General features: G+C 39.4%; 2 protein-coding genes across 3 annotated transcripts; both read right to left on the bottom strand.

Annotated features, from left to right (window-relative positions):
- Positions 1–309: 309 nt before the first annotated feature.
- On the bottom strand, positions 310–11,961 carry LOC119503320 (14-3-3 protein beta/alpha-like). 2 transcript variants are annotated; one of them, XM_037795024.1, is made up of 6 exons: positions 11,806–11,961; positions 8,710–9,017; positions 5,340–5,463; positions 3,816–3,979; positions 2,956–3,051; positions 310–1,910 (listed from the first exon to the last, which is right to left on the bottom strand). In XM_037795024.1, the coding sequence occupies exons 2-6, from the start codon at positions 9,001–9,003 to the stop codon at positions 1,758–1,760; spliced, it is 831 nt and encodes a 276-aa protein (XP_037650952.1). In that variant the 5' UTR covers positions 9,004–9,017; positions 11,806–11,961; the 3' UTR covers positions 310–1,757. The 2 variants fall into 2 exon arrangements, with proteins under 2 accessions (XP_037650952.1, XP_037650953.1); XM_037795025.1 differs by lacking the exon at positions 11,806–11,961 and adding an exon at positions 11,099–11,242.
- A 3,129-nt stretch (positions 11,962–15,090) lies between these two features.
- On the bottom strand, positions 15,091–19,401 carry znf706 (zinc finger protein 706). Its single transcript, XM_037795530.1, has 3 exons — positions 19,248–19,401; positions 16,635–16,780; positions 15,091–16,146 (listed from the first exon to the last, which is right to left on the bottom strand). The coding sequence occupies exons 2-3, from the start codon at positions 16,767–16,769 to the stop codon at positions 16,051–16,053; spliced, it is 231 nt and encodes a 76-aa protein (XP_037651458.1). The 5' UTR covers positions 16,770–16,780; positions 19,248–19,401; the 3' UTR covers positions 15,091–16,050.
- Between the last annotated feature and the right edge of the window lie 4,801 nt (positions 19,402–24,202).

Below are 24,202 nucleotides of genomic sequence, written 5' to 3'. Positions count from 1 at the left end.
AATACATCAAACTGTATGTTCATTTCTAATGTTAGAAATCAAAGGTTGTGTCCCACATACCAGTCTAGATTTGAGACATAATATGAAGATGTAGCTTTAAACCAGTTGCTGTTCAATGAAGGCTGTTCTGTGCCTGAGGACATTCACTAGCGGCCTCTCCGCCGAAAGGTGTCCTCATTTCTTAGTTTTCTTAATTGTGGCACACTGAGCTGATATCCAACAGAGGCCCAACACAGCTTCTCGTATGCATTATTACATTGTAAAAACAATGTCATTCCACATCTACAGAGAGAAAACAAACACATTGAGCACAGCACACTTGATTTTAATGTTTTAATTCCACTTACATGAAAGCACATAACCAAATAACGTACTCTGAGTGTAACTTGAATTCTGAATCCTGCATCCCATCTTTTTAAAACCAAGATACTGTAATAGGAAGAAACTGGCACTACTGTGTGACTACTAAATGGTCATAACGCAGCTTTCTAACAAGTTATTTTAATGATCAGTTTACATTTAGCATTGTTTTAGTTTGTCTTTTCACAATGTACTTTTTCAAGGAAGGTAAATGTTACTGTAAACCACCTGGTTCGAGCTAAATCCTAAGCGATAAACTGCCAGTTTCAAAGCACGGCTAACCCTCACACCATACTACTGAGAACCACATACATTCCAGGAGTCAAATCAGGAGTCGAAGGGAAAATACACAAAAAGAAAATACAAAAAACACCTGAATAGAAAAGAGTAGAAAGCCACATAAATGCACATGGCAAAAGTATCCTCTGCACTGCTGAAGAGATAAAATATCAAAAGTTACAGTATCAAGCCATTTTGTCAAGTTGTTCACTTTATATCTTAGGCTGTCTATACCTTGTCATGTGTTATGGAAAACTGCAGGAAATTATAGTCTACACATTTCACTGAGAGTGAAAAAATGTCAGTAAAATGGAATGTAACCCTCTCAACCAAACGGTCAACCAAAGTTTAACCATAGTGGCCATTCATACAGAAAACCCTTTCCGACATCCAAATGCACATAGAACCCACTGAGCCATGACACATGTACCATCCATAAAAACACTACCTGCTACACTGGACACTGACAGGGCGGGATGGATACAAGCAATATGGTAATAGATCTTTACCCAGGTAAATTCTGCCATCTGTATGATCACTGCTATTGTCAGATGAGACCTAAAATTTAGTGAATTCAGACCGCTGTGACCATTGTTTTTGTTGTTTTTTTTAACAGTTTACATGCTTCAAAGGATTTTGTAGACCCAAGTGTCACAAAGATTGTAAATGTTGAGTTCAAGTAAAAACATACAAATTATCAAAATTACAGTTAGAGGTTTTTTTTGTTTGTGTTTTCCTGCAACAGCAGCCGTTTGCTACAGTGAATAAGGTTAAAGAACATGGGGCTGATTTGGATCTAAAAGGAGGGATTTCATCTGGATTGAACCATGAACAAAAAACAAAACGAAAAATATAAACATCCACGGGTTGACACAATGAGTAATGTTGAAAAGAAACAAAAATAACAGATCTATTCCATTCTTTTCTCTGTGGAGGTGCTCATACAATTAACACACACACTTGAATGTATCTGCACACACATACTGTACTTTACACATTGTGAGTGGAGTGTAAACATACATATCTGTGCATGTATGTGCACACACAACCACACACACAACTTAGGCTGGTGAGAGGTAAAAAATGTGTGTTTTTCTTTTTTTTTTTTTTTCTGGTGTTCATTTCTTCTCAGTTGCCGTCTCCGTCTCCTTTTCCTTCTCCTTCTCCTTCTCCTGCTCCTTCTCCTGCTCCTTCTCCTTGTCCTTATCCGGCTGCTGCTCCGTCTCCTCTCCCTCGCAGTCGCCTTCAGCCTGGGAGTCTGCCATCCACAGCTGCAATAAAGCAAAGAATACTGGGATTAGTGCACGGTAACTGGGAATCCACACTGGAAGCAAGATGTAAGCAAGATGTAAGCAAGATGTAAGCGAGATGTAAGCGGTGCGTAAGCGTTCTGTCATCCAATCCACACGGACTTCGTGTCCATTAAACGGCATCCTGCGCTCTCATTGGCTGTAGCTCGTGGCCGGAGTCCCCGACAGGTCCAGATATTTAGCATGTTAGATATCTAGAATGTCTCTGCGACTGCGAGGAATCTGCAAAGAGTCGGTGAGCCTCTCGCCTCTGAACACTTCACACATCGAGCGCCGATGTGCGAGCGGCGAGCCAATGCCAATTTGCCTCTGATCCAGGGCTTTTGTCGGGGAGCTCCAAAAACTGTCGGGGAGCGGAACATCAGGGCTTAAGTCGTTAACTAGGCAAAACTGCCTTCACCAGGCTGACTGACCGCAGACGTTTACTGAACCAAAATGGTTTTCATGTGGGCTCCATGGGAAGAAATCCACCGTGTTTGTAGGCCTATGAATTGATTCATTGATTGCATTTCCCCCGCCCATCATAGCGTGTGAGGGGAATCTGCCTGTAGTGAAACAGGCTAGCCGACAGACAGACTGGGAGCCGTGATCAATCAATGTAGCTACGGTTAATAAGTTCAAATCACATACAGATAGATATTTGTGGGATTTAAACAGCAGTCTATACAGATTATGCTTCACTAAATGCAAGAAAAATAGACTTGACTTGTAAAACAATCGCAGGGGGTCTCCGTCAGACGAGCGCGTCACGGAGTCGGTGTGGATAGATACATTTAATAAAATGGAGGCGTATGTGTTCCGTGACACGCGCGAGTTATGGAAGTCAAAAAATGCTTTTAGTGGGGATTGCACATTAAGCACAGGAAAAACCTTTGCATCTCAAATATTTAGTCAAGTTTGATGAGTAATGCGAAACTCAACCAAACCAGTACAGAGATAAGGGACTACAGAAAGTTAAAGTATAAGACACAGCTGACGTGCAGAGAGATGAAGATGGGACACTCACTGTCAGATTGTCACGGAGCAGCTGCATGATCAAGGTGCTGTCTTTGTAGGAGTCGTTCTGGAAATTGTCCAGTTTGGCAATGGCCTCATCGAAGGCCTGGAAGAGACAGAGACGGCCATCAGTGCGTCAAAAAAACAGTGTGCAGGTTTCCAAAAGAGATTATAAATTCACAGACAAGACATGGATTTAAGTAAATACTGGCAGGGAAAAAATGAAAAGACAATGGTTTGAATAAAAAACACAACACCAAACAATCATTGATAGGGTTCAAGATAAAAGGGTGCACCCAAAGTTCTTTTAATGATTATAACACTTATGATGGCACAGACCCATAGTTCCAATCTTTGGGGATAACTTTGCAACTGATGCTACGACCCTCAGTGTGTGTGTGTGTGTGTGTGTGTGTGTGTGTATGCCTAATTGTTTTTATTTTTTTAAATAAAAAGTTTGACATTTTAGGAAACACGCTCAATGTCGTGAGTGACATCACCCTTGATGTCACTCATGTGTGTATGGTTACATAAGAGAGTACCTCCAACGGATGGTTAAAAAATATATATATATTTGTCTCTCGCCACTGACTACCGAACATATGTTTTCTGAAATAAGGTCCCATGTGGTCCACCCCCCAGGGGGGTGGGACCCCTGACTGGAAGGGTACAGTGACTGGAGCAGGAGGATTCTCAGTCACAACAACACCTCTGCTTTCAAGTAAATTCATTTGTTACAGACCGACCAACCCACATTAACCTCATATTATACTTTTCACCAGATTCAGGACAATTCATCTTTTAGAGGACAAAACAAATGGAATTAGAAAACGAAATAAAATACTAATGTGAGAAGAGCACGGTTCTTACCGTCTTGGCCAGATTGCAGGCTTTCTCGGGCGAGTTGACGATCTCGTAGTAGAAGACAGAGAAGTTAAGAGCAAGCCCTAAGCGGATGGGATGTGTAGGCTCCATCTGTTGTTTGCTGATGTTCAAGGCTTCCTGGTAGGCTTCTTGTGAATTACTGATGGTGCCTGTACATAGGAAGACAGACCAATTAGGAAGACGATTTTTCAGATGGGAAAAACAAGATCTCTTGAGGTGTGTTCGCATTACTTTGTAACTGCCCTGGATAGGAGAACACTCCACTGTGCACTCTGTGTATACATGACAGTGCATGTCCCTGCTTTTCAGTCTTCTTTCTGGCAATCACAACCACACTTGCCATATTAAGTATGCAAAAAAAAAAGGCCGTTTGAATGCATTAAACATAAATGTCAGTATATGGGTGCTCTACAGTTGTAGCGTCAGCCAATTTGACCACAGAGATGCGAGTGACGGATGGCTTGACCGCACGTTACTGCAATACGATAACGTTTCTTGTCCATGACAGAGGTAGCATGCAGCTTTAGCCATGATGTCTAGCTCTTCTGTGTTTCCATACTTTACTGTATGTGTAATGTTTACCACTTTGGATTTAAAATGTGAGGGTGCAGGTCGTATCCATGCAGACCCTCCGCCGTTTTCTACTTTCTGCTTGTTGTTTTGGTTGAAGGCTACAACTGCACTACTTTATATGGGATTGCAAATATACTGCTGAAACATACTGTATGACCCACAGAACAATCTGAAATTTAGGAGAAAAAAACTTTAAATAAGCCTCCTGGCAACCAGTAGCAGCCAACACCCTGGCGCTGCTCCTGTTGCCATGACAACCCAGTAGCAGCCCTCGCCTGCATTTCGGCTGACAGTTGTAGGTCAAGGACGGGGAGGGTGTCAGTATTCTGGCCGGAAACAACACCTGAAGCATGCCTGGTCTCATCCTAAAGAGGATTTTAATGACCATTAATCAGCACACATTCGTCTCATCCGCCAACAGATGTGCAACAACCTATCGCCATAGAAACAAAGGGCTGGATCACACAGCAGTGGGTGTTTCTAGCAGTAGGTGGCACCATTTAAATTCTCTTTTATATTTGAAATGTCTTCCGTACTGCTCCTGCACCCTGAGCATAATAATCTCCCGTGTGCAGGGTCTGAAATTAGCACCCACTACCCGCCAAATGCGGGTAAATTGTTGGCAGTGGAGGATAAAATTGTCATTTTTGTAAAATATACAAAACATTGAATGACATCAGGTCTAAAATATTATTTCTTCATTTAGCGCATAGATTCCAAAATTGGCAGATGAAATTTCTGAGAGGCAGACAAAAAAAATACTTGCATGCAACAGTGGCGGACAGCGAAAAAAGTTAATTTCAGATCCTGCCCCTGTGTTTTCCTTGAGTGATTGCACAAGAGGTGGATGGAGAGGCTAATAGTGATGTAGGATGAAAAAAGAAAACTCCAAAATGACTGCAACTGCTACAGATCACAAAGGTCTGCTTTACTTACTAGTCTTGTTTTCTTCATTGGCCACCTCAGCCAGGTAGCGGTAGTAGTCTCCCTTCATCTTCAGGTAGAAGACTTTGCTGTCCTCAGCCGAAGCATTAGGGATCAGATGTTTGTCGAGCAGCTCCTGCAAGTGAAGGTGTGCAACATTAGTGTTGAAATGTGTGGAACTCAACACACAACTGCACTAGAAGTTACAAATCAGTTCATAAGTTAACTCAACGTTGACAATAGTATTTGGCAGATGTGTGGGTTTGAGTCACATGACTTGGACTCAAGTCAGACTTGAGTCACAAATTTGATGACTTTGGACTCGACAAAATTGAAAAAGGCTTGCAACTCGACTTGGACTTTAACACCAGTGATTCGTGACTTCACTTGAATACTTGATTCCTTCCCCCGTGTCCAAAGATGAATAAGTATGTTATTTAAAAAGTGTGTGCACGAAGACGATCAACTGCCCGGTACTGGGGTAATTCCAACAGCGTTGGAGATGTTTGGTTTGTACAGTATATTTTTTGAGAGATCCTTTATTCATTTGTTTGGGAAGAGGATTTACTTGTGGTGAAATTACGGAATTGAACAAACTGAACAGAGATCCTCTATTTGTAAAAGTGGTGTTTATTTTGTTGAACTCTGGGCTCTTTATTTTTGGTGAATATTATTGTGACTTGCATTAGATTATCATAGACTTAATTCTCCAGACCCACCTTGTTTGAACCAATCCAACAGCATCCAATCAAGTTGCAGGAGAAAACCATGAAGAACTAACATTACGTTACTGAGAAGCGCCGAGAGACAGAAAGTAATTTTGACTTGGAGGTGAGCGACAGTAATAATTACAGTACACAAATGCAATGTTTGGCGGTACGTACGTCGGTGTTTAGTGTTTACTACTGTTGCCAGGCAGCCTACTTACCTTTCCGGTAACACTCGTTGACTTCTTGCTTATACACATAATATTTTGTTTGTATGCTTCCGAGCATATTGTAACAACGCGCTGAGCATAAACACCTCTTTACATGCTTATAGTGCGCGCGCCATCTACGGAGGCCCACACCATGGTGTCTCGCGCGAGTATAAGCTTTACTCTGTTGTTAAAATGGCATTACATTTGGTGAAAAGTGCATTATGACTTGTTTAGGACTCAAAACTCAAAGTTTAGGACTTGGGACTTACAAAACAACGACTTGGTCCCACCTCTGGTAATTGGAGAGGTGTGTTTAAGTGTGTCACCTGAACCTTAGTCTGGAATAGTCCGCATATTTGCTTTAAAGGACAACCTTAGCCTCACTGTTGCAGTCTGCTTATTTCCTGCATTCCTTCATCACTGGCAGTCATTTTTTAGGTCTTTCATGGCATTATTCAGAGAACCTTTTGCTATTATCACTGCATATATGTTGGTTCTCTAAGGTAAAGATTTTGACAAACACTGTATAAAGAAAACAACTGAAAGAAAGGAAGATGCTGACATATGGACAACGGTGTGCAAAGCTGCAGAACTATTTTGCTTTGGTTTGTCGTGGGACTGACAGAGAATGTATCCTAGTGTGATTTCAAAGAGTCTTGACTTGGCTTTAAAAAGAAATTGGAAAAAAAACTCCAACAAAGTCAGGACAAAACATATAAATAGAATATGCAACATTAAACGGAGCCTCTCAGAAAATATTAAATGCATCACCATATACTCTCACTCTGATACAACTTTGTTTGTGTCTCGGAGTGGCAGTGAATGTGCGGATACAGGATGTATCCAAATACTAATGTATGATATTAAAACATCTGTGGGGGCAGGGAGCCTTCCTTTGCTTAAAGCATCCCTTGTCTATATGGTAGGATGATTTCAAACATGAAGTCTCAGACATATTGTAAATGCTCAAGCACACCAAGACACAACACTATCACAACCACTACATATTATTTCCAAATAATTTGTTCTCCCCAAATATGAAGTAACCAGAAACCCATGTATTACAGACCTCGTCTCTGACCCTGTTCAGACCTGGTATTAAGATGCGTCCTCAGTGATCGGATCACAAGTGGACAGCTCTAAGTACGTCTGTTCACACCTGTCTCCACATGTGTCTCCAGTGAGCACTTGTGATCTGATCTCACTTCCCTGCTCTATATGCAAATAAACACGCAGTAAACACATGGCTGATACAGCAGACGTTGTGACGTAATACTACAGGAATGTCCGTCGTAATATTGTGAATTTGGGTATATTTTATTAACATTTTAATAACATCAAAATATAAGGTAATTGGACCTTATTAGTTTTGCAAATATAAAACCTTCATGGTTTGAAAAATTCCAAATGCAAATAGTTACAGTATCACGATTGGCCACTGGGTCAAATTGGCTGCAACATATCCAGCTCTCTTAATACATCCATGCCCCGACCAGGCCAGAGGCACTGCAGTGAGGGACTGAATGCAGGTTGCTGCAGTGGTGGCTGAGTATTCTTCTGTGCCACATGGTGTAGAGAACAAAAATATATTTAACTTGACCCCCGGGTCAGGTTAGAAACTGACCTCGAACGGTTACGGTTAGGCACTGACCTCGAACAATTAAGGTAAGGCACTGACCTCGAACGGTTAAGGTAAGGCACTGACCTCGAACGGTTACGGTAAGGCACTGACCTCGAACGGTTAAGGTAAGGCACTGACCTCGAACGGTTAAGGTTGGCAATGACCTCAAACGGTTAAGGTTAGGACAGGTCGTTGGGCTGTGAGTCTCGCAAGAGTTTTTGCATTTTTTGCAAGTTTTCGCAATTTGCGGATAACCTTCTAGACACGATCAAAGAGAAGTCCGAACCGGTCGACTCGATGTTAGAATTGGCTTCGCAAGGCTCAGGGCTGAGTTAAAACCGTAAATGGTGTGTTGAGCCATTTTCAACCTATGAAATGTCGATTTTTATTTGATGATTGATAATTGTTGATTTTTTTATAAATCTGGTAAGACACGTCAATATCAACACCCACATTGTCATACAATTTAGTTTACAGCTCAAAAAATATGTTTATGTGTGCAGTACCTTTTAAAAAGATATTTGGAAGTGATTTCAAACTGGAATCACTTCTTAGTTCCACTATATATATATTGATATACACAGTTCTCCTTGTACCTATCGTTTTCACTGTTGATTTCCACATAGCAACGTTTGACATTTTAATAACTACCTGCATGTGGAGCACTTCCTTCTCACCTTTTAATCCCTCCCTCAGCCAGAGATTATTTCATGTCTAAAGCCATGACCTCTACGCCACCTGAATTTTTTCTTTGTCAGCTCATCCATCAATCTTTATTCAAGCATTTACTCTTCACTTCCTTCCACCCTGTTTTCCCACGCTCCATTGTCTCTGCTTCTTACCAGTACTTCCTTGCAGATGTCGTTCAGCTCCTTCTCGATTGTCGCTCTGTACTCCTTGGCCAGTGCGATCTTCCCGCTGTCATCAGGCTTGTGCTCCATGCTGGACACCACCCTCCATGAGGACCTCCTAGCCCCCACCACATTCTTGTAGGCGACAGAGAGCAGGTTGCGCTCCTCGTGGGAGAGCTCTACGTCCTCCTCTGTGACAGCCTTCATGGCTGCGGCCATGTCGTCATAGCGTTCAGCCTGCTCGGCCAGTTTGGCCTTCTGTACCTGCTCCTCCTTGTCTGTCATGGCTCCTGTGTGGGCTGAGGAAGGAAGGACAGAGGAGAGGGGGGTCGGGAAGGACAAAACAAAGGGGACAGGAGACGGATTAGGAAGACAGAGGAGAGAGTGTTGGGGGAGGGCAGGAGTAAGGAGAGAAAGAGAGGAGCAACATGGTGAGGAAGCGGGGAGGGATTTGATCATTTAACTTGAATGCAGGACGACTACAGTACACATTGTCCTTCCTGCGCAACCTGATTTTTCAGAGAAACCTGGTTTCTGGTATGCACGTTAATGTACATGAAGATACAAAAGATAGCAAGCAGTCGACCAACATACTTTGCCTACAGACTAGTTGGAGAATATTACATGGACAAAAAGTCCATGTCACGCAAAACATTTGGTACATTGGTCAGTATCACTTGCATTACATTATTCATCACATTATTTTCCATTATCAGTGTTTCAGTCTCTCACAATGCTGGTTGGAATGCTTTTTCAATAGCAAGTGTGTCCTGGGTGTGTGCACGCCAGCTTTTTAGTTTTGGGATTTCAGCCTGGCTCAGTCTGGCACAGACTTGATTTATACTGGTGACTAAATTGACTTGGCATCCAAGTCATTAAATGTACCACAAGAGAAAGTGGTTGTGTGTGCAGAGGTTTTACTTCACAAATAGACATTTCTCCAGACGGATTCATTTTAACATAGAACTTTGCAAAATAGCATTATGAAAAAAAGTGTGGTAATAGTATGACCATAGTATTGAAAACAGAAAGTTTATCCACTTCATTAATCCGTCGTTAGTTTTCTAGATTAATTGTTTGGGGCTGTGTAATGTAAAATGTAAACTAAGACAAGATATTGTGAGATACTGAAAGAAAAATAAATAAAAACAATTTCGCAGAGCCCAAGGTGACCTATTCAAGATGTTGTGTTAGGGTTGCAATTGAGGATTATTTCCATTATCAATTAATCTGCATAATATTTTATCCATGAATCGATTAGTCATTTTGCCTATAAAATGTAAGAAAGTAGAGAAAAAAATTCCATCGCAATATCCTAGACATGCAATTTGAACTGAGCGTTTCAAATTGCATGTTTTCTTTTTTTCCTAGCAACCGTCCAAAACCACAGAATATTCTGTTAACCATCATGTATGACGCAGAAAAGGAAATGCTCGCATTACTGAAGTTGAAACCAGTCTTAAGCATTTTTTGCTTGACAAATTACATAAATGATTAACAGCTTTTCAAAATACTTGCATTTCCTGTCAATAATCATATCAGATGTATGTTACATAATAATAATAAAAAAAAGACTCTATACAAGGTTAAAAGGAGGTTACGGTAAGACATCCTTGTCCTGATCAGACCTCTGATGACACCCAAGTACTACTTCTTCCTGGCTAAGACATTTTACAATTGCCTTGCTTCAGTAGGATTCAGGATAACTGCAGGACTGTTGCAGTGCATAAACAATACACCAAATTTTGCAGATCATTGTTTACCAGCTGTCTTGGAAACAAGTGAGTCTTTAGCATTTTTTGCTTGACAAATTACAATAAATGATTAACAGCTTATCAAAAATACTTGCAGATACATTTTCTGTCAATAATCATATCAGATGTATGTTACATAATTAAAAAAAAAGGTTAAAAGGAGGTTAAGGTAAGACATCCTTGTCCTGATCAGACCTTTGGATGACACCCAAGTCACTAGTACTACTACTACTTCCTGGCTAAGACATTTCAGTAGGATTCAGGATAACTGCAGGACTGTTGCAGTGCATAAACAATACACTAATTTCGCAGATTATTGCTTACCAGCTGTCTTGGAAACCAGTGAGTCTTGACAAATTACATAAATGATTAACAGCTTATCAAAAATACTTGCAGATACATTTTCTGTCAATAATCATATCAGATGTATGTTACATAATTTTTAAAAAAAGACTATACAAGGTTAAAGGAGGTTAAGGTAAGACATCCTTGTCCTGTTCAGGCCTCTTTCAGACTTTCACAAGCACTACTACTTCCTGGCTAAGACATTTTAGTAGGATTCAGGATAACTGCAGGACTGTTGCAGTGCATAAACAATACACCAAATTTTGCGGATTATTGCTTACCAGTCTGTCTTGGAACAAAACGCAGAAACACCAAAACCTATGAGACTAGCTCAGCTCAGTTCAGTCAGATCAGTGAGTCAGATTTGCCAGCAGCAGCAGACAGACGGACAGACACCTGCACCCTTCAGAGGAATGTATACCACCCAGTTTCACGTCACACACACACATACACCGACGCACTGACACACACACACCTGCCCACTGTGTGCTGCAAAGGATACAGGCCTTTTGGTTTTAATATTTCCAGTGTGTAATGTAAAAATACATCTTAACAGCGCTGCAGATGGACACATAAAACACCCGTTAATGACGTAACTGACTCAGTTTAACTGCAATGAAAGGAGCCGTTAGCTTAGTTCAGTCCAAAGTGAACGCCCTTTTTTCAGCTTCCCGGAAAATAAGGCAGAGATGTCGGGTTTTGTGAGCATTGAGCATTCATTTTAAGGTTGATTAATGTACAGAAACGATCTTGGTACACCTGGGAAGCTGCTTTAAAAGAAATGGATGCGTTAAAGAGCGGTTAAAGTGCGTCCCCATTAAGCAACCGAACAATGACTGAGCTGCTGCGGCGCATCACTGGTTTCCTCTCTCACAGCCTCTAGTAGCAACCATTCAAGCTGGATTTAAAAGAGTACCTCCAAAAGCACACAGTGGAGCTAATGTACCGATTTTACCGTCGAAATGTGACGTTTTAGATGTGAACTGACCTGCTGAGTTTGTCGTTAAGAGACGATGTTGTTCCTGATTCCTCCCGGCAGCACAGCTGATGATCTGCTCCCGCTCATCCACGGGGTTTCCCTCCAATCAAAGACTCAGCAGCAAGGGTCGCACCGGGACGGGTGACGTCAGACCCGGGTTGCTGGGGCAACCGAAATTGAGAGGCAAAAAATTTTAAAGCCATGGAAACTGGACTTTTTTTTTTTTTTTCCTTAACATATTTAACACAAGGTTTGCGTCCTTGAATTCCATACTGACATTATTTAGTACACTAAAACAAGTGTGTGAGATATTTTAGTATGTCCAAAAACCATAGTATGAAACCAATAGTACGCAAATTGCATAGCACACTCTTTTTTTTCCCCTTAAAGGTCCCATATCCTGCTCATTTTCAGGTTCATACTTGTAATATGTGTGTCTACTAGAACATGTTTACATGCTGTAATGTTAAAAAAAACACTTTATTTTCCTCATACTGTCTGCCTGAATATACAAGTATTTACCCTCTGTCTTAAACGCTCTGTTTTAGCGCATTTCAACGGAATTGCGTTGCTAGGCAACAGCTTGGGTCAATGTGTACTTCCTGTCAGCTGATGACATTCACATACACTGCAACCAGGAATAAACTGGGACACATTTAGAATGTTTTACGTTTAAAATTGTGTAAAGGGTCTAAATATTGTATATTTGTGACATCACGAATGGGCAGAAATCCTAGAGGCTTGTTTCAAACGCACAATTTCTGAATACAGGCTGTGTGTATATCTCCGTATATTGAGCGTTTTGATATTTTAACAGTATTTATGCACTTAAACCTGCTTTATAATGTAAAAGACCTGAAAATTGCACTTTTTACAATATGGGACCTTTAAGTATAAAATTTCACGTTGCTAGGCGTAATATATATTTAGAATTAATTCAGACTTTGATTCTCACAAACCGTCGTTTTGGTCATACGAGGTTGGCACGGGTTACTATGGTTACACGTCTTCAACCGGCAAGGAGGCTCTCCGGAAGGGACAACGTTAATTACTGCTCAGTGCGTCCAAAACTACATCAATGGTCCGAAAAGATACATACATGGATACATATTGCTGTTTATTCACACAAAAGTATGCTGTTCGATAGTACACTTATTGAGTATGTAGTGCATAGTATACAATTTCGGACGAAGCCAAGCAACCTAATGCTATTCTAATTATTATGCTAAATTAAGTAAACAATGCCTTTATAACATACTATTTCTTCATTTGGTTCAATGTCACTCTTTATTCTCTACTTCTGAAATCCAAGTTGGTTTTAGTGTATGAATGTGAAAAAAAATACATATTCCATGAGCCTTGTCAAACAAGGTACGCAAAGACACATGGGAGATATAGTTGATAAATTCCATCTTAGGTATGATGAGAAGGAGTTCAAATTTGACTGTTTATTTGGTAGTAGATATCGATGTGTCTAAGAACAGGGACAGAAATAGACACAGCTTCTCACATGGAGAGTAAATTAACCATAGTGAGATAACATTTGATTAATGGTAATAAATGAGCATTACTGAACTAATGTTAAATTGATCTATCATTAGACTAAGCATCTGTCATTAGAGTGGTTCAGGCTGTGCCGTCACGAGCCTTCTGACAGGTGACACCATTTTTCAAACCCTGAACTTACAAATCTTAAACTTTCTTTGAATCATACCCAGACAAAGAGATGATACTCAGCTACTTAAATAGGCCTTACAGTGAATCTACTTTGTATCTGCTCAGTTTTGAGTAAATTGGCTCGCCCCCCTCAGTAGTCTACCCACCATCCCTGTTAATATAGTGCACTAATCTTACAAATAGCCAATAATTAGTCCCTCTGGTATCACACATAAATCCTGTTCCTTGACCTGTCTTACAAAAGAAAAACATAGCAATAAAAATAAACATTTCGAACCTATTATCTGACACGTTTATTACAGCATAGCCTATAGCTGAGACGCAACATATACCTGAATGAAAGGTGATGCTCCCTGAAATGTGCTCCTAATGGAAGCTCAACCTCTTTTGAGAATTACCAGAAAGATGCATATTGTTCATAATTTGGTCTAAATTAATGTCACATAAAGCCCAAAAACCAAAGTGTTTATTTATCACTAGTACAGTGAGATCAGTCTCTGATTTGCGGTTGTTTTCATCTCTTCAATCTGAGATGGACTGTGCCTGGAAATAGATGATCCATAGCCGGTGGGAATCTAATTAATTCCTTCACCTAATTAATCCAACTAATTCATTTTGTGCAAGTGCTCCTCTTTTTCCCGTCAGTATGTCTGTGCTTGAATCCAAAACAGAAGGGCCATAACACACAAAGGAGTTCTAGTAGATGTCTGTTTGTATCAATGAACATGTGTTGTTTTTTTGAATTCACAAGTTTACAGATGGGGAGGTTGATTGTGTGGGGGGGAGACAGAGGAATAATGTGGGTTATGACTCATTTAGTCTAGCAGCTCAAACCATTTAAAAAAAGCAGCATGGCACTGGCTTTATTTTTCTATTTGTCTGAATACTACTAATAAAAGGAGTAATTTCTGTTATGACAAAGAATCATTTTGTGGCCTTTTTTTTAGAGACACTGAATACAAGGCCAGTTTGTAACATCAGTAAATGCAGTGCTGTGGTTATTTCTTTGTCTGTATGGCAAGACAACACATCTTTTCTGTCACTGCGTCGGATGTGAACTGATGCATCTGTCACAGCTGGAGAAAAGGGACTTCAGGAAATTAATGCTTTTTGGGACGAAACAGAGTCAAAGACGTCATTTTCAGTCGGTCGAGTGACTAATGGGTTCAGACAGGATTTTTGTTAATTAGACACACATGGTGCTGCAGTTTGAGTCATTTCCTGTTGTCAGCAGTTTGGCTGACGCAAGGCTTTTATGACGGTTGCTATCAAGTTCTACATCACATCACTGATATATTTGTTTCATTACAATTTGAATATCCGTTTCAGATTTGGCACTGGTGTTCTTATTGTTTGCGTCAAAATCTTGTTTTTCCATGTATAACCCTTGTTGTCTGTCCATAATATTAAGGCTCCAGATTGACTAAATGCAATACTGTGTACACAAATATGAATCATTATTCATTAATTATTGCACATTTACAAGTGACAGCTGGTGTCTTATAAAGATTTCACATTTACATAATGTGGAAAACAAAACATTTACGCTGTGAGCAGTGCACCAGCTAAAATGCCATCAATTTGGACTGTAAATATTGAAAAAGGCCAACCAAACAGTGAAAGCAAAAAGTGAATTTTAGTCCACCAAAGTAGAAAAACAAACAAGGGTGCATCCTACAACACCCAGAAGGCAGAAAATATGCCATTTTATGAAAAGAAACACTTTCTAGAGAAACGCAGATATACCACAAAGTAAAATTTAATAAAATGCTATAATACATCATTGGAGCATTCATTCATTTTCCAAGCGTACACATGTCTCCGACACACTCCCGTAAAATTTTATTAACTTACAATTCATGTAGCAGCTTGGAAATGGCTAGCGAAATTTCACATTTTTGTGACATGAAATTAGGATTAGGTAGATGAAAGATTGCAGTATACCAGCAGACAGCGCTGAGGAGGAGTTCCATATTCAACAACTGATATGAGAAAAAAAAATGTCACAGCCTCCTTTTGATTCAATACTCAAAGCACAAATAAAATAGACGAGGTCACGTTTGTCATTGCTTTGATAGCAGCAAATTTAAATATCTGAATTCTCCCACCCAAGCCGAATCCGTGCTTTGTTTGAGGACACTGTATGTGTTTACCTCATGTGTCATATTTGCTATGAAGGTTTAATCAGTCAATTCAATCCATTCAGATAGAGAGGTACAAGCGCTAGCAGCAAGAAATACTCCTATGTGCACAACACATCAGGGCAGTGAGGCATCTGTTCTGAAAAACGGTGTGGATGAAACGAGAAATCACTTGGATTGTTCCTGGATCGTATAGGTCTTCAGTGGCCCTGAAATTAAAACCGGCATTTAAGTTTAGTCCCGCGTGTATTTAAACATGAGCGAAAAAGAGGACTGGATGGGAGGAAGCATCGTGTTAAAGGCAACCTGGCCTGTGAAAGCCTAAATGAAGATAACCGCTTCATGTTAATAACATCAAATCATCCATTGCTGTCAGACTGAGACAAGTGCAGAGATGGTGCAGGGCCTTGAAGGAATCCGGTTCCAGGGTGACAGTTTATGCCTCCACTCCCTCTAACTCGGCAGGCAGAGGGGATTTTGGGTGCTTGCTCTCGAAGTGTTGCTTGAAGGTTTTTGGGTCTGGCATCTGGGACTGCAGAAAGGGACAATGCATCCAAAAGAAATGTAAGGGATAATGTACAGAGAGACGGTTATTGTTGTGAAAGGAACCCCGACAGGGCGATATTGCAGAGTGGTCTCTCATCGTCCTGAAGGGGTTTATTTCACAACAGTGATTTGCGAGCTGTACATTATCCCGCTTATTACACAGATACTTACTTAAAAAAATCAATAGTTTGACACAAAAACGGTCCGCCAGAGTCCGACATCAGAACTGCGCCCATAGAACGCTGTGATTGACCAATCAGAATCGAGTACTCAACAACGCCTTGTAATAATATGTTATAACTAAGGGAAATGGCAGAGTCCTTCTCTTTGGAAAATATGGCCTCTTGGTGATCAAAAGATGTTATACAAATCTACAAAGGGGATCAGATGCCAGCAGAAAGTTAAATGGAAAATAAAAGTCCCATTTTGAATCAGGTTTTGACTTTTGGGTCGTTAGAGTTGAGACACACTCACCTTGCACACAGAGCAGCTGAACACTAGCGCTGCCTTGGCTGCCGTCTTTTGATCGTGACCCTTGGCCTTCTTCATCTCCGCCTGTTTCTTGGCGTTTTTCTGCTGAGACTGAAGCTTCTGATGCCCGCGTGCCATTCTGGCAAAGCCTGAAAGGGGAGGAAGCAAGGAGAAAGGACTTAACGTTTACTTATACACATCAGTGTTAAAACATACTACATCTACCATAAACAAGTCAGTTATTAAAAGCCAGTAATAGCTCTTTTAGTGCCCAGTGCCCACAGAGAAGGCTTGCATAATACAGTACCATAGTGATACCATTGTGATAGCAACGGTATGGGTGGCAGAGACTATCAAAAGTTGGATTTGTCTTTAAGTTGTTTGTACAATAGTGCAGCAGCAGCACTGTTCCAGGCACTGAAACGGTGGAAATGGAGTCAGACAGACAGACAGACAGATAGACATCTCTGCCTGCTTGAACGCGCTGCAAAGCTTTAAATACCTTTGAATATTAGTCACCGAAGCTTCGAAGCACAAAAAAAGGTATTCGGGACAGCCCTACATTATTTCCCATCAGTCTTTTGCAGGGCCAATGCCACACCTTTCATATAGGCAGCTAAAAGTTTAGTGGCTATAAATACTGTAAAAGCAAGCAACAACTGTAAATCAGTCACGATCAGCCAAAGTAAACAAGATAAAGTTTCCGTTTAACCTGAAATGAAATGCAGGTGCTTCAGCTGAAACACAGGCAGGGGTGTAAAATCTTAGGTAATGGATTTCATGAAAGTCATTCAGGACGGGGGAAACCAAACAACAATAGAACTGCTTAGCTTAGTGACTATACAGGGTTCGACACCAGGAAGCAAGTTTACAGAGTTATCTGGATAATTATGTTGTATAAACCTGGTTGCAGGTTTTAATAACATATGTTTCTTGGAGCAGGCCAAGGTTTGGCAGGTTGTGATACAGATATACTTGCAAATAGCATTTTAGTGCTTAAAAGCTCATGTGCCAGCAGCAGAAGGGAGAGGTTTCTGGTGTGGGGACTGCTGCTCCTGCTGCTTCTCAGTTTATGACTTTGTATTGTCTTTTTTTTATATGTCTTTGTTAATAAATCCTATGGATTTTGAGAGTTTGAAAGGTGTCTTTTGTGGTTGGTTTGGGGCAATGTTGGAGTGTTGTTCGCCCCAATAGGGCTGCCCAAGGGTGGGGCGTAACACTGGTATTGGTGAGGGCAACAAGTTCTGTCTTGCTCTCACAGCCATTTATATATGGATGATTACTGTGTGGTGGGATAAAACTAGTTCTTCCGGTCCAGCACAAGCTCCGCAAAATCCTTCCTTATGGAAAAGTTTAGGTGGATGAAGGTAAATGCATACGGTCAGGGCGTCGGTTTCGGTCCATAGATGTCCACAAAGAATGCAAGGATACTTTATTAACCCTTTAAAAGGGCCCCAGGGTAAAAATTAGATATGGGTCCCAAGATGTTGACACAAGGACCTGATATTAGGTACTATAGCAGCACTCACTCTAAATCCCATAACAGTTTATAAACTTTAATGGTGCATAATCCAAAATTACCATACTCTGGTTGAGAGGGTAACCCTGGGAAATGCAAGGCCCCTGGAGGTCTAGGGACTTGGGGTGGTTGTCCACTTTGCCTTGTTGGTAATCCAGCCTTGCTTTCTAGCAAGGTATATGTACATATTATATTTATTTATTGACGGACTGTATACACTATGTTCACCCATTCACTCTGTATCTTTTATATCTCTATTATTGTTTTTATAATTTTTGTATACCTTTACCTCTCCTGTGTTTCACTCTGTTTGCTGATGTTGCTGCTTTGACACCTGATTTCCCTTAATAAAAGTTCATCTTATCTTTATCTTATCTTATAAATAGTATGCACAGCAATGCATTCAATGGTACCTAGTGTTGATTAACTTGTGAAAAATCTGGCAAGTCTGCTAAACACTCAGTATGTTAACATATGTCAACACCATGTGCTAGCCAAGTTAGCTGATTTAAAAAACTAGATTTACTGGTGCTTAGAGCTTGAAGAATATATAGTGTAATTAGTCATTTCAGTGATATGAATGTTCAGATGTAACATTAGGAACAATGTGGGAATACAGACAAGAATTAGCAAACGTTTAGCTAACCATTTAATATCCACTCCACCTCTATGTTTACTACTCAGACAAAGTCCTTTCTATAATAATAATATTAATAATAAACTTTATTTGTATAGCACCTTTCCAAACATAGTTACAAAGTGCTTTACATGCAAAAATCAAGATAAAACACAATACAGAATAAAAACATAGGCCAAAATAAAATGTTGAACATAAGGCTTTTGTACAAAAAGTCAACAATAATGAAATGTTCCCTAGAGACAAAGTTACCACAGCACATCTGGCTCCAGTAACACCAGTGTGTTTCTGCAGCTGTAACGTGGGTTAGCCTAACATGCTAGCTACATGTAGCTAGCATCTTAGCTAGACGGCTAACCTCAAACTGACTACCTCTCGGCCTGTAGGAGACGTTAACCAGTCAAAAGTATCAGCCACATGTTATAGCTTATACAAAGTGTAAAGGGAGAGCAGTTCTTACCTGTTAAAGGTAACAGTTTGTGTGGTTTGTTGGGCGCAAACACTCTCAGAGTGACAGCTGCTCAGTTAGCAGACAGCTGAAGGCTACTGGTGCGTTCAGGGACACTCGGGAAGAGTCAGCACTACGTCACCGGAAGTTACGACACACAAAACTTTTATCAGTGTTTTTTTTTTTTTTTTTTTTTTTACTGAAGAAAATTCATTTACAAACATTAAGGCATTGTAATCTAAACTCAATACTTCTTACATTTTTTTTTTTATTGAAGAAAATTAATTTACAAACATTAAGGCATTGTAATCTAAACTCAGTACTTCTAACATACAAGGCACAATTGGATAGGAAAGATAACTTAAATTATAAAAAATAATAATAAAATAATAACAAAAATAAAAGAGGGGGTAGAAAATAATTAAAGGAACAAAAGATAAATGCAAAAATAAATAAATAATAATAAGACTGCACTCTTCCATAGTCGCTCTAAGGCAGGTGTCAGCAACCTTTATTATAAAAAGAGCCATTTTAGGCAATAAAAATAATAATAATCTGTCTGGAGCTGCAAAACATTTGAGCATTGTGATGAAAGTAACACAGTTTATAGTCTATGTATATAGTATATAAGTCTAATGCAGTGAGGGCCAACGTGCAAATGTACGACGGAGTATTAGGGCGACATTGAGGTAAAAAACATCTGAGATTTACAGAATAAAGTCATAACTTTACGAGAAAAAAAGTTGTAACTTTACGAGAATTAAGTCATAACTTTACGAGAAAAAAAGTCTTAACTTTACGAGAATTAAGACATAACTAAGAGAAAAAAGTTATAACTTTACAAGTAAAAAAGTTGTGACTTTACGAGAATAAAGTCATAACTTTAAGAGAAAAAAAGTCAATACTACGAGAATAAAGTCATAACTTTAAGAGAAAAAAAGTCAATACTACGAGAATAAAGTCATAACTTTACGAGAAAAAAAAGTCGTAATATTACAAGTATAAAGTCATAACTTTAAAAGAAAAAAGAAAATAACATGTAAAACTACTACTTTATAATATTATGACTTTATTATCATAATACTACGACTTTTTTCTCTTAAACTTATGACTTTATTCTCGTAATATTATGACTTTATTCTCGAAAACCCATATTTATTTATTTTTCCTCAATGTGGCCCCAATACTCTGTCGTACCCTCGTACCATAGACCTACAACAATGATAAATTAAAATTAAAATGTAAACAAAAAACAGATATTCATTTCCATTTTTAAAAATCCACAGGGAGCCAGTGGAGAGGGGTTAAAGAACTGCATGTGGCTGACCCCTGCTCTAAGGGGTCGTCATCATATATGTTCAGTTCTTCATAAGCTCTAAGGAGAGACTTTGCATGTTGTCCATTCATTAGTCTTAAAGCAGTGAGATGATTGTCCACAAGGTCCCTTTCAAAAACAGAAAATAGGGGTTTAATTTTCCACCATTTCGATGCATGAATGAAAAAATTTGCCAGCAGTATCGGATTGTTCAATATCAAGTCACTCTTAGTGTCCTTCATGTTAATACCAAACACAATATTTTCTCTCGTGAGAGGAGCAAGTAGTTGGATTTATCCGTGTTAACCAGCTAAAAAAGGTTAATGAAAATGACGTGTTAGGAGCAGTATACCAAACTGGGATTTTAGGAATGATGGATAACACAATTAACCGATCAATATTATTGCTGTTTTTTTATTTTCAGACACGCTGCTTTTTGTCAACTCTAGGGAATATGTCACAACCACAACAACGCATAATAGATGTAACTCACACTCTGCCTTTTATTTACTCCTCTACTTCATGGTTGTTGTTTTTTTTTTGTTTTCTTGTTTTTTGTTGTTGTTTTTTACATTTATCCTTTGATATTGCAATATATTATTAATTGTTATTTTATTTGTTTGTTTGTTTTATTGACACAAAAAACATTAATTACTTCTTTATTGTTTTCTTCCATTTTAAATATCTATATATTGTAATTTGCTTAATGAATTGTATATATGTATATATGTATATATATGTTTTTGTTTTTATTTTGTACTTTTTTTTATTTTTTATTTATTATTGAATTGACACTTTTGTAATATTGTTCACCTGACAGTCATGATCAATAAAGCAAACTGAATTGAATTGAATGGAATGGAATTAACCACGGAAGTACCTCGGGATAATCGCATTTTACGATTATTAGAGCATTCCATGAACGCACTGGTAGGGCTGGCTGATGACGTAGATATATGACGTTGGCAGTGTCGCCCTCATGTGGCAGAGTTTGGTTACTACACATCCACATAAACTGGAATTAGGAGAAGAAAGTAAATCAGGTTTTCTTATAATATAAGATGTTTTGAATTTTTCTTTTTTTATAATTTTTTTTCTCCCTTTTTTCGAGGTTGTTTTCATATATGCAATTTACAGTTATGTAATTACAATCGTTTATAAACCAATTTTGAAGTAGTTGAGCTTATAGACATATTCATTAATAATAATACAAAGATGTTTTTAATTAAATGCTTCATGATGATCCAAAGCTGGAAGTTATGGCTTTATCCACTGCTTTATTCACAATATTTTTTTCCTTATTATTGCATGATAATCTGCTTAAAATCTGCAAACACAGGCCTGGTAATGTTTCATTATTTGTTTGGAATCAAAAGAAGGAAGACCCATTTCCCATCTAATTATATGCCTGGTCAGTATTCACACATTTATGGGATTAGAACAGTGTTATAAAAGACCATTTTAGATTGTGTGCAATAATAACACATTTCTTTATATTTGATCATTTTTTTGTTTATAAGTAGAAAATAGTTGTCTACCTGTTTTACAAATCTGTATCATTTGTTCAGTGTTTTATTTCTCTTCATTGGAAAGCACAGATTATTTGCTATTTGTTGAACCTTTTGCACCTCACTCTATGTTATTGTTGGTTTTACTACTAAACTAAACACCTCCAATCTATCGTGTATATACTTTGCACAGGACCTTACCTCTTTGCATCACACATCAATTTTGAGAGATAAATAATAAAAAGTGATGTTCCCCAAGAGCAACACTAGGGGGCAGGTACAGAAGACTACATACATGTTATGTAGACTGTATACTGATGTGTTGTGTGGGAGAAATCAGTTGCTGTGCCACTACAACATGTGCAACATGTGTGGTTGTAATGTTAAAAGAGCTGAATTATCATTACGACAATCTCAAACAATTCAAAGTATGCACTGCTAGCCCAGAAAAAAAAAATCTGTCTTGACTGTTTGACAGCTTTTTATTAACATCTATTTTTAATCACAGTTATACAAATACTGCAGCTGCACAACTTGTACAGACCACGATGTGGTTCATGGGACTGCATCAGATATTCATCTTTTCTATCCGGGAACAGTGGAGCCGTTCACCTCCGCTCTGTATTTGACTGAATGCAGCTAACATGTAAATTAGCCGCAACTCCAGTTATCACATAGAAGACTCACATGCTATCCCAATAACAGAATCATAGTTTTTATTTGTCTATAGCTGTGAGTTGCATTAATGGATTTGTCTTTATTAGAAAGAATAAGTCAGTCAAATCAGTGTGTGTGTGTGTGTCTCATTCCTGTTGGAAATCTTCCCGACAGTTAGGTGTCACGACTTTCTTGAGAGAAATTTTATCGTTGTGAGAAAAGTCTCCAGCCTGCCATTGTGCACCCCCCTCACCATCTTCCTGCTTTCCCCCCATCATCATAAGAAAAGAGAGACAATCCTTTCAGTCTTTTGTGAAAGGGGGATATCTCTCAAGAGAGAAGGATGTGATTATGCTTTCAGAAGGAGGCAAAAAAGTAAAAAGAAAGAAGGGAGAGGAAAAAAATGACAAAAGCCACACATTGCTCAAGTTCCCCCCACCCTGGAGGTGGCTGTGCAGGGACTTGCTTATAGGTTTGGGGTGAGGCTGTCCAGCCCACAGCCTTAGGGCCTGCGTGAAAACAAATCTTCCAGGTGTCAGCTATTCAATAGTGGAGGAGAATATTATCTGGCTGTCCATTGTGCGTATGAATAAGCAGGGGTTTGCCGCAGACAGCCTGAGATTTATTTTTTTTTTTTCCCTTTTGGGTCCTTTCCTCCCGCCACAAGGGCTTTCAGGTTCACTTTCGGCTCAGCCAAGTTGTTTTCCTTTTGTTGTGAATGATCTCTTGCAGTTTCTGGTTTACGTTTCTCACTGCATGATCCAGGGTCAGCTAGTTTTCAAGAGGTTAAGCCAGGGTCAGGAAAGGTTTTTGTTTTTTTTTTAAAATGCATTTCTGGGTAGAGAAACTTGTCTGGCAACAAGCCGTCACACAGAGAGGGAGAAACAGTGGCTGTCAGTGTGACCTCCTTGTTTCTCTGGAGGCTGTTGAGGGAAGAGGAAGTTGGATTTCATCTTCCCCATCGGCCACTTCCTCTCCCTGCTCCCCCCTTCGTGCTTTCCTTTTTTTTTTCCGAACCAACAGGTTTTGCCACAGTCCACTGCTGCTGCTGCTGCTGCTGCACCACCATGACATGCCACAATGCTGCCAGACCAGTCGGGCCGTACACAAGCCGTGACACAGTCACAACACAACCACATGCTGGTAACTTTCACTGCCGCCTTCAGAGGACTCGTACTACGTGACTTGATTGACATAATATGGCACACACGGGGTTTGTTTAACAGCAGTGTATTTACAGTGTATTTTGGAAAAACTAAAAAGGAAACTATCAACAATCATCAATCTATCTCTGAGGGTGAGAAAGTTAAAACCAAACATAATGGTACAAACTGAGCACTTTTTTTGCATATTGTTAACATAACATCAATCAATCTGTAAAGAAAATAATCAAATCTTAGTTTTTATTTGTCTGGTTGAGTTGCAACCCTCTGAGACCCGCGATCCCGACCATCTTTACTGTATTTCAGAGGCTGTAGCAGGTTCAG

Source organism: Sebastes umbrosus, chromosome 15 (genome assembly GCF_015220745.1).
Source record: "Sebastes umbrosus isolate fSebUmb1 chromosome 15, fSebUmb1.pri, whole genome shotgun sequence".
In the NCBI taxonomy this organism is placed as follows: Eukaryota; Metazoa; Chordata; class Actinopteri; order Perciformes; family Sebastidae; genus Sebastes; species Sebastes umbrosus.
Note: the sequence above shows the minus strand (reverse complement) of the source record. Positions and strands in the feature narration are given on the sequence as shown.

Excerpts from the sequence above, each read along its gene's own strand:
- znf706 (XM_037795530.1), bottom strand. The coding sequence starts at position 16,769 with ATGGCACGCGGGCATCAGAAGCTTCAGTCTCAGCAGAAAAACGCCAAG. Across the intron at positions 16,147-16,634 it reads TCAGCTGCTCTGTGTGCAAG|TCCCAGATGCCAGACCCAAA; the intron begins GTGAGTGTGTCT and ends CCCTTTCTGCAG.
- LOC119503320 (XM_037795024.1), bottom strand. The coding sequence starts at position 9,003 with ATGACAGACAAGGAGGAGCAGGTACAGAAGGCCAAACTGGCCGAGCAG. Across the intron at positions 5,464-8,709 it reads ACATCTGCAAGGAAGTACTG|GAGCTGCTCGACAAACATCT; the intron begins GTAAGAAGCAGA and ends CTTCACTTGCAG. Across the intron at positions 1,911-2,955 it reads TGCTCCGTGACAATCTGACA|CTGTGGATGGCAGACTCCCA; the intron begins GTGAGTGTCCCA and ends GCTTTATTGCAG.